Source organism: Zootoca vivipara, chromosome 3, assembly GCF_965207765.1.
Source record: "Zootoca vivipara chromosome 3, rZooViv2.hap1.1, whole genome shotgun sequence".
Lineage (NCBI taxonomy): Eukaryota > Metazoa > Chordata > Lepidosauria > Squamata > Lacertidae > Zootoca > Zootoca vivipara.
The window spans coordinates 70,320,158-70,335,125 of NC_142586.1; the positions used below are offsets into that span (position 1 = coordinate 70,320,158).

General features: G+C 39.5%; 1 protein-coding gene across 43 annotated transcripts in view; it reads left to right on the top strand.

Annotated features, from left to right (window-relative positions):
• The window catches only part of AFDN (afadin, adherens junction formation factor), a 91,817-nt gene that overhangs the window by 26,698 nt on the left and 50,151 nt on the right, over nt 1-14,968 (top strand). For 27 of the 43 annotated variants that reach the window (XM_088666349.1, XM_088666373.1, XM_088666380.1 and 24 more), the window contains exons 4-9: nt 90-250; nt 2,520-2,680; nt 2,922-3,079; nt 5,043-5,154; nt 6,204-6,371; nt 10,983-11,027. In XM_088666349.1, the coding sequence (XP_088522475.1) occupies nt 90-250; nt 2,520-2,680; nt 2,922-3,079; nt 5,043-5,154; nt 6,204-6,371; nt 10,983-11,027 (805 nt within the window). The remainder of the gene's footprint in view (nt 1-89; nt 251-2,519; nt 2,681-2,921; nt 3,080-5,042; nt 5,155-6,203; nt 6,372-10,982; nt 11,028-14,968) is intronic. The other 16 variants (XM_088666362.1, XM_035108557.3, XM_088666377.1 and 13 more) reach the window with 3 other exon arrangements.

Here is a 14,968-nt window from a genome sequence, read left to right on the forward strand (position 1 = left end):
GTTTCAAATAAAATGAAATAAGTTTTCATTTGGAAATTAATGTGGTTAGAGTTGCAGTAGATCATGATACTAAACACTGTTTGTTTCAGAAGGCTCAAAGCAATGGCCCTGAAAAACAAGAAAAAGAAGGAGTGATTCAGAACTTCAAACGAACTTTATCAAAAAAAGAAAAGAAGGAAAAAAAGAGGCGGGATAAAGAAGCATCACGGCAAGCTTTAGATGGTGATGGGCTGTTTCATGGGGATGATATGTGAGTATCAGTGCATCAAATAGTACAATGTCTAATCTGTACATAGATGAATACTTTAACTTGGGGAGACGTCTCTTAAAATATATGAATATTATACTTCCTTCAGGGTTGGTGTATACAAGTTCTCATTCAATACTGTCACATAACTTAAGGGTTATAAATTGCATCCAAAGGTAGTTTACATAATCAGAGAGACTGAGTTAACTGCTCTCTTCCAGAGCTAATGTGTGAGGGAAATGCAGATTGGCAGGCTAATGTGACCATTAATGCTTTTTCTAAAAAAAAAACAAAAAAAACATGCGGCCAAACCACACATTGTATTAGACATGCACAGGTAAACCATCAGGCTTAACCTGGTCACTTCTATTTTGGGGGAAAGTGTGCATAGGGTCCCAATCCAGAATGTGTCCCTGATCCCGGCAGTGCTTTTTACTGTAGACACCAGTAAAAGCAAAAGCAGTCGAGAAAGTGATTTTCAGCAGAAACTGGTGTGGACTCCCAATCCAGACCAGACCACCACACCAGGATAACCATGTTTGTTTCCCTACATATGAATGGGCCTGAATAACAGAGTTTTGAGATTCTCAGGAATGTCTCTTTTCATTTTGACAAAATTCCTTTATCTGGTTCTGTAAATTGCCCATTGAATGTATGCATTTCATATGCTCAAATATGACTTCTCCCAAATGGGGAGATGTAGTTTAGTGTTACTAAATGGCCTCGGTCCACCCCCATCGTTCTGCCCAGACACTGAGATCCAGTACAGAGGGCCTTCTCAGTGGTGGCGCCCGCCCTGTGGAACGCCCTCCCATCAGATGTCAAAGAGAAAAACAGTTACCAGATTTTTAGAAGACATCTGAAGGCAGCTCTGTTTAGGGAGGCTTTTAATGTTTAATAGATTATTTTATTTTATTTTTCTGTTGGAAGCCACCCAGAGTGGCTGGGGAAACCCAGCCAGATGGGCGGGGTATAAAAATATATTATTATTATTATTATTATTATTATTATTATTATTATTACCTCTGTTTAAAGCCTATACTTACAGCAACAAAGAAGGATGATTCTATGTAGGTTCCTTTTTCGAGGTAGTATATGTATATTTGTGTGTGTGCACGCGCACGGGCAAAAATGGAATTTGGGACCCTATGGCAAATCCATCTCAAGCTTTCTGAAGGAGGTTGGGAATATTAAATCTCCTTGATTATAATCAGTAGAGACTTTTTTCCTCTGTAGATGACAGATGCCTAACACTGTAAGCATGTCATCAATCCTCTGCTGGATAAAAAGCCTTCCTAGGATAGAAATACCCCTTTGGTTCATGGAATACTTAAGTTTGGTTCTACCCCAACATGTAGATGTTTACTACAGGGTATAGAATTGTTGGAGGTAGTGTTTTATGTAAGTTTTATGTTTCTTGTTATGTACCTTTTAAGTGATGTGCACTTGTATGCTTCAAGAGCAGGTTCATTGTTTAGGGTTGCCCCATCTTTGTTACTGGAGGCTTAGTTAGCCTTAGTAACTAGGAGTACCTTTTACCAGCTACAGCTGGTATACCTACAATAGCTGTTTTGGGACAGAAAAGCCTGACCACAGCCAGTCATGTACAGTACTGGTCACCTCAAGGCTCAATTATTGAAGTGCACTCTGTAGGGCAACTTACAGGCATCTTCTGGAAGCACCAGTTTGTGGAAACAAACTAGCTAGACTCTTGGTTCAGACTGACTATATGCTGCTAGGTCAGTTTCAAGGCTCTTGTTTTAATTTACATGATTTAACAGCTTGGATCTGGGAAGCTTTAAGGAGTACCTGACTCCCTATATCACTGGCCAGTCACTGATGTCTCAAGGGGGTCACTGTTAGTGGTCCCCCATGGCTTGTATCCATGAGGAGTGTGAATTCAGTGTTGTAGGACCAACTCTGTGGAACTCCCTCCTAGCTGAGATTAGAGAAACCACTTTCCCCTTTTTGTTGAACTTGCAGCTCCTAGTAAAGACCTTTTTATTTCAGCAGTCATTTTAAGTATGTTAGAGTTAACTGAATAATATTTAATGTTTCAGTGGATCTGAAGAAGTGTGCATGCATATGAAAGCTCATGCCAATGACAAACTTAGTTGGTCTCTAAGGTGCTACTGGAAGGAATTTTTTATTATTATTTATTGTACAGTAAGGTTATAAGGATTCAGCCTGTCTTAGACTATAGTGTTAGGCGGTATAAAAATTGCTGAAATAAATAAGCTATTTCATTATTGCCTTAAATTACTATTGGCAGTGAGAATTCTCGCCTTGCAGCAGAGGTCTACAAAGATATGCCTGAGACCAGTTTCACACGAACAATATCTAATCCAGAGGTGGTAATGAAACGACGGAGACAGCAAAAGCTAGAAAAGAGAATGCAAGAGTTCCGGAGCTCTGATGGCAGACCAGATTCAGGTGGTAATTTAGAATAAATCAATAATATTCATTGGATGGGTGGAACTTACAGAATGTGTGCTGACTTCCATTAGTCTTCCTGGGGACACTTCAGGGGCTTTTGAAGTATAAATACATAAAATACCGAAGTTCCTTCTTTTTGCTGTTTTAGTGGATACTGAAAATCAATTCAAGTGCTTAGGTTGTGTGACTTACATTTCATTATATTTTTAATTTAAGTTACAAATTATGTATTTTTCAGGTGGTACATTGAGGATTTATGCAGACAGTTTGAAACCAAATATACCATACAAGACAATCCTGCTATCTACCACAGATACAGCAGACTTTGCAGTTATTGAAGCACTGGAGAAGTATGGTCTCGAAAAGGAAAACCCCAAGGACTACTGTATTGCTCGTGTGAGTAAATAAAATAGTTCTTGAAATAATCCTGTTGCTTGGGTTTTTTAAATGATGATGTTGTGGTGGGGAGATTCCCCACTCAGCTTATTTATAATTTATTGTCTGTATCAACATGATAACTTGGTTCCTCAGGTTCTTCAGACCTTAGGGTTGGTATGGTTGGGCAGTAATCTTAGTTTTAGTATCATATAACTTTATGATCCTGCCAAGTGATTTTATCTGTTGAGTTCTTGGCTGTCTTGGTTGGCATCTTGCCCTGAAGAAAGTAGCAAAAATTAGTGAAAGCTAACAGTGCTGAATAATGTTCTTGATCTGTTTTTAAAGCAAACTAAGGTTTTGACTAAAAGGCCTAAAGTTCCAACCAGATGCCCACACAGTCTCAGACAGCTGTTATTGTTAGCACATGCTGACATTCAACTGTAATACCATGAGCAAAAGTGGTATATTCCTGTTGACTGACATGGATAGACGTGTCTGTGGGCTTTATTTTGACGGTTGATTAAAGTTGTTACCTAACTCATTGCAGTATGGGCAAAAGCTAAAATGGGTGGTCAAGAGGAACTCTTGTTACAATCTGAGAAAATTCTAAGATTGAATCCATGAAGTACCTTACATACTATGAACAAAATTTATCAAACTTCTGAAAACATAGTACAAAAATTCCTGAGTATGGATTGACTTTTTTCACCACATCATTGGCAGATATCTCTTTAAAGGTTTGTGTATGTAGCCAATTATTTTTCACTGTCAGTACCATTTTTTCTGAAGTGTCTGGTTTTCCCATCTAGAAGGTGCTCTGAATTGTAGCAGTACAGTCCTCTGTGTTAAAAGTTGCAAGGGCTGTTTCGTTCCTATAAGAAGCCTGAATTTAGGCCTGTAGGTACTGGAGCTAGGGTTTTCCTTGATATTGATCTCGACTATGGCAGGAAAGAGGCAGGTTTGCTGTCTAGCAAAAGTCTGAATTATTGCCTTTACTAAGTGAAGGCAGAAGGAAGATAGGATGCCTATCGTGTAGCAGAAGGAAAATGCACATGTAAAAACTAATTTCTCTGTAACCTTGTGTAATCTGAAGTGAGGTGACCAGTGTTAGGGTCTTCTGTATTGTGGTCACTTGGGTGCTGATTTCCTTTCCATGTTAACGGTAGTTAGTAAGATCTTTTAATTTTATGGTTCGATTTATTACTTGGTAGTAGAATTTATATACTGTATATCTAGCCAAATCTTAGATTTGTGGAAGCATATTATTGTATTTGTGTACATCTTTTTCTGGCATATTGAAGCAGAAGTCATAATATAAAGTTATTTGTGTCATTCCTAAATTGTCAGCCATAGTCTCCCCCACACCTTCTTGATCACAATACACAACTTGGCAGATATTTCAGAGTTTGGTCTTGTTTAAATGTAAACATAAAACCATGGTTTTCTGTTCTGAGAATATATCACAGCAAGCCTGGGCATTCAGTCCTTCTTTCTTGTGATAGGGAGGAAGGCATTGAGAGCTTTTGCATTTGAATAAGTCACCCTTCCCCATTACTCCTGAAATTGGTGAACTATGATTGTACAAAGGGTCATGTGAGCCCAAGGTTTCTGCAGGCTTGTTCCCACAACAGAAAAACCATGATTTCCCATTATGGCTGAACAGGGCCACTGTGATACTATCCTACCAGCCGTGATGCAGGCATAAAATTTCACTACCTGCTTTGTAATATCAGAGTCATAAAACTTGAAAGGATGCATTCTTACTACCTTTTGGTTGAGCAGTGAGCACACGTAATATAATAATAATAATAAATTTTATTTGTATTCCGCCCTCCCAAATAATATGGCATGGTGTACTTTGTACCAACAGAATTATGTACTGCTTACGTTTGGAGAAAGGAAATGAGAGGGTGGTTTGGCCTCTGAATGTTTATCCTTGGGTAACTGCTCTGTTCAAACTCATAATTTATCTTTTCTGTAGGTCATGCTTCCTCCTGGTGCTCAACATTCTGATGATAAAGGTGCTAAGGAATCTATTCTTGATGATGATGAGTGCCCACTTCAGATATTCAGGGAATGGCCAAGTGACAAAGGTAATTTTAGTTGTTCATAATATGTAATAAAACCCAATGGTCACATACTGGCAAGGCACTGTGAACAAGCCAGGAGGAGGAGTGGGTTATTAGCCTTAAACCTAAAACACTTGCACTTTGTTTCTCCCCTTGGACATGGATGAGTCCTTGTTGTCTGGTCCTGTTATTGTTTGCCTCAGTGTCTGAATGATCAGACTATTGCTTGTATGATCTTGTTAATCAGGATTTGAAACAATTGTTTGTTGACAGGCAGTCCTCATGCACGAGGGGAGAAAGGAGTCATGAGCCCAAGGCTCCTCCAGGTATATTCATGAAGCACCAAACAATGGCTAATGGAGAGTCATAAAACTTGGCTTACATTGCAGAAGTTAACTGCTTCCACTTTGCTCCTTTCTGCTCACCTGGGAGGAAACAAACCATGATCTCTGGCTTAGCATTACATTTGAGATCATGGTTTGTTTTGCTCCAACAATCCATTTTTTTGTACCCAAGGCTTTGTATCCAGTAGTGTTGCTCAGTGAATGGTGAGGCTTCAGTCAGCAGGATGCAAAGGAAAGCAGGGTTGTTGTTTTTCTGTGTTCCTCTCTCCCACCCCTGGGCTGCAAAGACTTGTTATTAGCTTACTGATTGTGGTTTGTTTAGAATGAAAAGGCTATCCATTCAAATATAATATATGATCTAATGTACTCTAGAGCAGTGTTTCTCAACCAGTGTGCCTCCAGATGTTTTGGGACTACAACTCCCATCATTCCTGACCACTGGTCTTGCTAGCTAGGGATGATGGGAGTTGTAGTCCCAAAACATCTGGAGGCACACTGGTTGAGAAACACTGCTCTAGAGCACTGGATTCTGGAGAACAGTAATAAGTTATGTTGAAAATATTTTAGTTCTTTAATCCTCATATTTAATCCTAATTTTCAATTCGATCATTATGTTTAGGAGAGCACAGTCAAATCTGTATAGTTAATAATATACAATATGAATTTAATTTATTTATACCTTAAGGACAGGAGAGACCTCAGATGTTTTGTTTGTGGTTTTGTGTTTAGGGATACTGGTCTTTCAGTTGAAAAGGCGACCACCTGATTATGTTCCAAAGAAGTTGAAGAAACAATTTGATGGAAAGCCATTAAAGGGGAAGGAAAGAGTTGACGGGTCTGGTTATGGCTCTTCCCTTCCTCCAGAGAAGCTACCTTATCTGGTTGAACTAAGTCCCGGTAAGAATTTCTATTACAATAATGGTCATCCATTTTTTGAATCACTTGCTTTCAGGTCAACCCTGATGGACTCTAATACTTTAGAGTTCACTATCCTCCATTTATTGTGCTTTATGGAATAGAATTGGTAGGGATGGGTTATTTTGATTGCAGTTTCCAACCGAAGTTTTAAGGTTTCTGGATCATTAGTCAAGGGTACTTTTGGATAAGTTGGATAAAGCAGCTTCATCAGATGGTTTTTGAAGGAAAAAAAGGCTATGTTTGATATAGTCATCCATGAAATCACTGAGGTAACAAAAAACACATAATAGCAAAGAAAATAACAGACTTATATTTCAATATTCCATTTGAATATAACTTTATAGATTTTCATTTTTGAAGTGTTTTGTTTCAAATTGTATAAATAGATACAACATTAAAGATAAATGTATATGAAGATAGATTCGCACCACGGAAAAAAGGTTTGCACAAGGATTCACATGGTGCTGTATTAAGTAGCTTCTGTGTTGGAGCTCAGGCTTCTGCTTCCGTAACAACATCTTTTGGCTTTTGTTTCACATTTCTTACACAACACTTTAGAGTGAGGTAAACATTTCTGGGAGGGGTTGAGATTTTGACTCTCATGTTTTTATTGCCTGCTTAATATGTTATTGATGCTGTGCTTTTATTAATGTGGTATTTTATTATATAGCATTTGTATTTTATGAGTTTTTATGATGTATTTGCCCTGAGACCAGATGATAAAGGGCAGGGCGAAAATAAGATGAATAAGTTAAACAGAATAGTCCTTCCCAGAGTGGAGTGCACCTTTTACATAAATTTGGCCATATTGTATCTAAACTGTTGTTTTTAGTAATGGGAGCATAGGAAGCTGCCTTATACAGTGGTACCTCGGTTTAAGAACAGTCCTGTTTATGAACGATTCAGTTTACAAACTCTGCAAAACCTAAAGTAGTGTTCTGGTTTGAGAACTTTACCTCGGTCTAAGAACGGAATCCGAACGGTGGAAGAGCACCAGCGGTGGGAGGCCTCATTAGGGAAAGCGCGCCTCAGTTTAAGAACGGTTTCGGTTTAAGAACGGATTACCGGAACAGATTAAGTTTGTAAACCAAGGTACCATTGTTTTTTGTCAGTCCAATGGTCAATATAGCTCAGAAATGTCTCCATTGACTGGCAGCAGCTCTGCAAGGTTTCGGATCAGGAATTTCCCCCCAGCACTACCTGGAAATGCCAGGGATTGAACCTGGGACCCTCTGCATGCAAAGCAGGTGCTCAACCACTGGTGCTACAGTGCTTCCTATATATTACAGCCCTTCTTATAAGCTACTGTCCTCCTTTGTCTTATTTCTACCAGCTGCTCACACTGTTCTCACAGATGCCAATATCTGTGAAAGAAAATCTCTAACCAGTATTTGGAAAAAAATAGCTTTTAATAGCATTTATAGGCAAATGCTTCATATTAAGGAATGCTGCAAGTTCCCCCCATGTTTTTTAGGAATATGAACAGCAAAAGCCAAGCTCCTCCACCCTTTCACTCTCACCTTTGCACCCCCACAAGTCTAAAAGCCACAAGAAGCATGGGGTTCCTTATGATCAAGGTATAAACTTATACGACCTTGCAAATATAGAATTGGCAACAGAGAGGTGCAGAGGGCAGAAAAGTATTTGACTTAGAAAGCTGATACTATTTGATTTAAGGATTTCCAAATTTAAAATTGGAGGGACAAATGCACCCCTTATATTTTGTATTAGTAATAATTGCTGGTTAGAACAAGCCTTATTAGAAGGAGGGAAGCCCAGTACAGTGATGCATTCACAGTGTTAATAGACAGCTACTTCTAAAGGCAGGTAGTTCTGTTGCATCTGTGCATCAGGAGTGATTGATCCAGTTGCATCAAATGCAGAGATGTGGCAGAATCACTTGCTGTGGTGGAGGATGAATTGCAAGGAGATAAAGCCAAAACAATGAATCCTGAAGGCAGCCCTGTTTAGGGAAGCTTTTAATGTTTAATAGATTATTGTATTTTAATGTTCTGTTGGAAGCTGCCCAGAGTGGCTGGGGAAACCCAGCCAGATGGGTGGGGTATAAATAAATTATTATTTATTTATTTATTTATTTATTTGGACAGACTTTTTGTGGGTTGAGTAGTTTAGGTTCATGTAATTTAATTAATTCCTGGTGAACACAGTAGTTGTTCTCTTGCACTTAGGGCTTATTGTTACATGAGAGCCAGTGTTGCATCATGAATAGTGTTGTTGTTAGACCTGGGTTCACATCCTTGTTCAGGCATAAGTCTCTTTAGGTAAAGGTAAAGGGACTCCTGACCATTAGGTCCAGTCGTGACTGTCTCTGGGGTTGCAGCGCTCATCTCGCATTATTGGCTGAGGGAGCCTGCGTACAGCTTCCAGGTCATGTGGCCAGCATAACTAATCTGCTTCTGGCAGCACACGGAAACACTGCTTACCTTCCCGCTGGAGCAGTACCTATTTCTCTACTTGCACTTTGATGTGCTTTCGAACTGCTATACTCTTGAGATCATCATCTTCTGATGCCCCTCTTAAGGGGAGGGGAGGGGAGGTGGGTGGGTGGGTTAGTTATTGAGTGGGTGCTATTCATTGGTGTCACCCTGCATGTGGAATGCTCTCCCTAGGGAGACTTGCCTGGTTCCTATTCTGATAATTTTTCAGCACTATGCAAATATTTTTATTTCCTTTTCAATTCTCACCTGTACTGTTTTGTGCTGCTTTTACCTGCTGCTTTTTGCTGTTTTATCATGTGATTTATTTGTAAGCCAACCTGAAAATATTATTATTGAGGGTGGCATGTCAGTATATATAAACCGCAGGTGGAAAATATATTCTGGGTTTACAGTGTGGAAAACAAAGCACACATAAATGTCTGCAGTGATGTGTCAATGGTTTTCCAGTGTAGGAATTGGGACTAGTAGAATTTTGGAGTCTCACCACCTATCAACCATGTATGCAAATGTTCCGTTGCAGAACTGAATTCAGGTTATGCAGAAGGATGAAATCAGAAAATACTGAAACCAGCCTCTGTCATTGTAAACAGTTCTGGTTTGGAGTTCTAGATTGTAGCTTGAATTTTATGATAATATGAAATGTGATCTTTATACTTGGAGTTATTTGTTATGTGGCTTTTGTGTCATAAGTAAAGGGGCCCCTGACCATCAGGTTCAGTCGTGTCCGACTCTGGGGTTGTGGCGCTCATCTCGCTCTGTAGGCCGAGGGAGCCGGCGTTTGTCCGCAGACAGCTTCTGGGTCATGTGGCCAGCATGACAAAGCCACTTCTGGCGAACCAGAGCAGCGCACGGAAACGCTGTTTACCTTCCCGCCAGAGCGGGCCCTATTTATCTACTTGCACTTTGATGTGCTTTCGAACTGCTAGGTGGGCAGGAGCTGGGACCGAGCAATGGGAGCTCACCCCGTTGCAGGGATTCGAACCGCCAACCTTCTGATCAGCAAGCCCTAGACTCTGTGGTTTAACCCACAGCGCCACCTGGGTCCCTTGTGTCATCAGTAGAACACGGTAAATACAACAAAAGTAGTACCACTGTTCTAATCCTTTAAGAATATGTGTCAAGTGTATTCTGATTTTCATATAGTTTGCCTCCACTTGGGAACCATAGGGAGCAGTTCTTTATCCTTTGAAAACAAGTTTTGCTCCATCCTCCTGTCTGTGAATTTTATTATACATACAGTATAGACTTCTTCCTAAAAGAGGATTTTTTTTCTTGTGGTTCTTTCACTATTATTCACTTTCATTTGTCTGATATTAAGGTATGGGAGAGGAGGGTTGAGGCAGTCATAGTGTTTCCAACAAGAACTCTTCTTACCAGAAGGAATATGCAGTTTTGAATGTGCAAGATACTGAAGGCTGTTGCTTCATTTGCACTATCTTTCATATGGGGATAATACGTGTGGAGGTTTTGTACAGCAACCAGTTATCATGTGGGGTGCCCAGTTCATATATGGCAACAAAATAAAACTTAACCTCCAGCATATGTGATAGTGCACATGATTGTATTTGCACACAGATTGTCTGGATGTAGGGAAAATATCTCACATGACAACATATTGGGAGACTGCTACTCTGCCATTTAATTCCAGCTTTACTTAATATTTGAAAGCAGGGTTGTGAGTGGATGTACCTTGGCATCATATTCTGTGCGTTTGTAATGGGTATGATGGTACCCCAGTACATCCACCTATGTGAATGAATGGAAGACACAATATTTTCTTAAATTAAAATGGAAGTCATATGAATTAAGGTTTTAGTTTGTATACAGCTATTGATGGCCTTTCCACTTTGCTTGGTGATTTTTCTGTGCTTTCTTCTAGCAGCTTGCTGCCAACTACTTAACAATCGTATTAATCCATCCACAACACCAATGTCTCTATATTCTGTGCAGTATTTAAAGTTGAAAGCGTTAAAAGCACTTCATCCTTTTAAATTGAGTAAGTGTTGTTGGCTTACAGTTTCACTCTTTCCTATCTTTTCTTTTCTCTGCTCTCCTCCGCATGTTCTGCATGGTATCTGTTCTGCTGATGCTGCCTTCACCTGGGTCCTGTGCATGTGTTTTCTAATCCCAGGGAGAAGGAATCACTTTGCCTACTTCAACTATCACACTTATGAAGGTAATGCTGTTATTTAATACTGTTCTTTCTCACTAGTCACTAAAATCTGTGCTAGCAAAAAAGGCTTTTGTCAATTTTGAAAACAGATCTTGCATTTTTCTTAATAAACAGAAGCTCAGATCTAACCCTTTCTAGTGTTTAGCTTCAGGTGTGGAGGAAAGGAATAATTCAAAATTAAACTTTTTTTTTCTAAAAAAAATCCCTAGTATGCTCTAAACACTATCATCTGGAGGCCACATATATCAATATTAGAAAATTTTGTAAAATTTGGGTACTTGCGAGGGTTTGGGATCACACATCTCAGTTCAATTTCTACATGCACATGTACCATCCACTGAGAAAATTGACAGTTTATAATCTGGGACTGGATAGCATGGACTGGATTCAGCTTCCAGGAGGCTGTCTTCTCCCAAATAGATGGATGAGCATTGTTAAAAATCCTCTGATCAAGGTTATACACATGTAGCAGCCCATTACTGCATATTCATGCAGTTGGCTTGTGGCCAATAACTTGAACAATATGCTTTACATTTCTAGTTGCAATTAGAAACCTCTTTCACAAATCAGAAGATGACATTGTTTTTCTTTCACTACCTAGAGTTTTAGTTTGATCAAGAGGCAGTGTATGTGTGTGTGTAGAGAATGAACACGATTTCTTTTGTAACAGTTGTTAATGAAAAATGTTTATGAATCCTTTGTTTCCCAGTTATGTTGGTAGCTAATCTGTTTTTGTTTTTTGCAAAAGAGAAACAATGGCAATATACTTGGTTAAACATGGTGTTTGAAATATAATAGTGTTGCTTCTCTTCTGAAATATCACCCATTTCTGTAAGTTGGCTGTCAGCTGCAGTGTTTTCATAAACTTGTTCTGTGGGCTGGGGGCGGGGAAAGAATGTATTTGTGTACCAGCAGAAAATGTAAACTCTTAGGCTTAATCTCAGTTAAAGCAGCAGACTGTTTTCTTGCTGCTACTAAGATATTCAATCCATTATGAAGAATATTTAATGCCTGTTCTGTCAATTCTTGCTTTTTAAAACCACTTTTAAAATAATGCATGAATCCTTTTTGGTGGTACAGGAAAAGCCCTAAAGCTCTTGGGTTCTCTTAAGTAGGTCACATAATTTTATATACATCTTTATAATGTGGAATTGTCAAGAGTTGTCTGTAGTTTCCAAGATGTCATTGCATTGGCAGTTCTATTAAGCTTTAATTCATGAGTGGGCAATTTACGCCCCCCCCCTGTATCGTTGGGCTCCCAGCTCACATTGCGTCCAACCAGCCTGTCACAAGTTTCCCCAGCCCTTATTTAGGTCATCTGTTTATAAGTAAAAATAAGAAAGCTACTGATAGTTCTCAGTTATTGTTGAGCTAGTAAAGATCTTGCAGTAGATAATTCCTCTTCAGGTCAGATGTCAGGGCTATGACAGTTGTTACTTCTGGAGAGAAGGCTCATTTCTGGCTCTGCTTTTGTCCAGGAAGCAAGGCGCCTGCTATTCCTTAGCCTCTGTCTGGGAGCATAGCCCACTTTTCAAATTTTATTTATTAACAACATTTCTAGCCATAATATAAAGCCGTCAGGGAGGCTTACAATAAATAAGAAATAAAATATTAAATGAAAAATAAAAGGAACTTGAATATATAAAAAAAGAAACTCGCCAGAACCCCAAAGTTAGAAATGCAGATTTAAAAACTGAGAGGGCCAGCATATATAAAGGCCTAGGTGAACAGAGAGGTCTTTACCTGGTGTCTAAAAACCATAAGGATGGTACCAAGTGGAGGTTTCTGGGAAGGCTGTTGGAAAGGGAGTGAAAGAGACAAAGGGGAACCACTATGGTAAGTGACTCTAGATCTTGTAACACTCATCTTGTTGAGCATAGGGATGGGCTTCCCACAGCCAGACCTGCAGGACTGCTGGAGATAACAATTGGGTGCAGACAAACACATGGTCATGGTGAAGGAAATGCTCTGCTTCATTTCATTGGGTTAATAAAATAGGTTGTACAGTAGTGCTTCTTGAAAATGCAAGGCCTGCAGAAGAGGAAGCTTTTATCTACTTTTAATGCCATCATCTAGCCTTTTTTTTAAGTAGAATGGCCAGAGTAGTAGAATGAGGTGCTAGTGTATGGGAGGTATGCCTCTCCCATGTCCCTCTCTAGTTTCCACTTTACTGGTTGTGCTGGGGGAAGGGGTGTATGTTTGTATGTCTAGGTTGCCAATGAGAGGTGCATCTGCTGTGTGAACAGGTCAGCATGTGTTGCCATCAGTTATAGGGCTGGTGTCAGGTATCTGCATGGTTGGACATTGCTTAAGGTCCACATCCCAGCAGAAGGCCCACTGGCAAGAGTCCCCTGGACCTCCTGCTCCTCTTCACCACTGCACCCTGCTTATTCAGCTGCTGCTTGCTTTTCTGCACAGTGCATACTGAGGTCTTCTCCATTAAGACAGTTATTGTTAACTTTTACCTTTCTCCATAGTCTGCGGTGGTGCTGTAGAACCTCATGGTCTACAGAGGTTCTACTGGGTTCACAGATCTTTGGAAGGGCCTCAACAAACTAGCCAGAGTGGCAGATTCACCTGTGGATCTGCTCCATGAATTTGTCTATTCCTCTTTTAAAGCCATCCATGTTGGTGACCATCACTACCTCCTGGAGGAACAAGCATCATAGTTTGACTATGCGCTGCATGAAGAAATGCTTTTTAATATGTCCTAAGTCTTCCAACATTCAGCTTGTTTGGATGTTAGAATCATAGAATTGTCAAGTTGGAAGGGACCCTGAGAATCATCTAAAACCCCCTGCAATGCAGAAACATGCAGCTGTCCCACATGGGGATTGAACCTGGCACCTTGGCGTTACCAGCACCATCCTCTACCCAACTGAGCTAGTATTATGAGAGAAGGAGAAAAACTTTTCTCCATCCACTTTCTCAATGCCATGCATTCTTTTTGTTTCCCCCCATCTGTGATTCTTTTACCCCACTCCCTCCCTTCCAGACTTACTATTCCATGCTTCCATATATTTTTCCTCTATGCTGGCAGTCAGGTTCACCATATTGCAGTGAAAGGAGGTGGTGGTTGTTTTGCAGGGGGGGGGGGACATCCTGAAATTTCACTTGAAACAATTTCACTGATTTAAATTGATGGAGAGCCAATTTAGCATGCTTAATTTAGTACAAACAACTTTAATAATTAAAAAGCCATGTTAATATTTTACGTCACTTACATATCTGAAGAGTTTTCCCAATAGCTAAGAGTAGTTTAGCTGTTAAGTCTAAACAAATGCAAAGCTTCGGTTGAATGTTATTTGTACCTGAATACTAGTAAATAATTTAGGCCTCTCAGTTGATTAGCATACTCTTCCCTTATGTTATTTACCTTTTTAAGAAAAAAAATGAAGGTACAGAAAGCTGTTAACATACTAATCTTAACATACCTGAAGAGTTGTGTGCATGAATATATGCACTTCTTAAAGAAAAACACTTTTTAAAAAAGTTAATTGCAACCTTTTTTTGTATTTGTGTAGCACTGTGTCAATCCCAGTTGGGCAATTTGACTTGTGTTCTAATCATTCATTATGCTTCTAATTTATTTTATGCAGCAGTGAATTTCTAAAATTGGAGCATAACTGTGGCAAAATATAGCACTTTGCTGTTTATAAGCTCTTCTCCAAAGAGCGCTGTGTAACAACACATCATAGGAATGGCTTTGTTTTTCTTTACAGCATAATCTGGGGTAACCAACATGGTGCCCACCAGATATTGTTGGACTACAACTCTCATCAACCCAAGTCAGCATGACTAGTAGTCAGGTGGAGGACACAATGTTAGCTACCCCTTTTGTAATCTTATGCCTGTCTGTTCTGAAGCAAGTCCTACTATTTTCTATGGGAGTAGATGTGTATTTATTTTTTGTAATAATATACAAATAATATACTCCGCCTTTC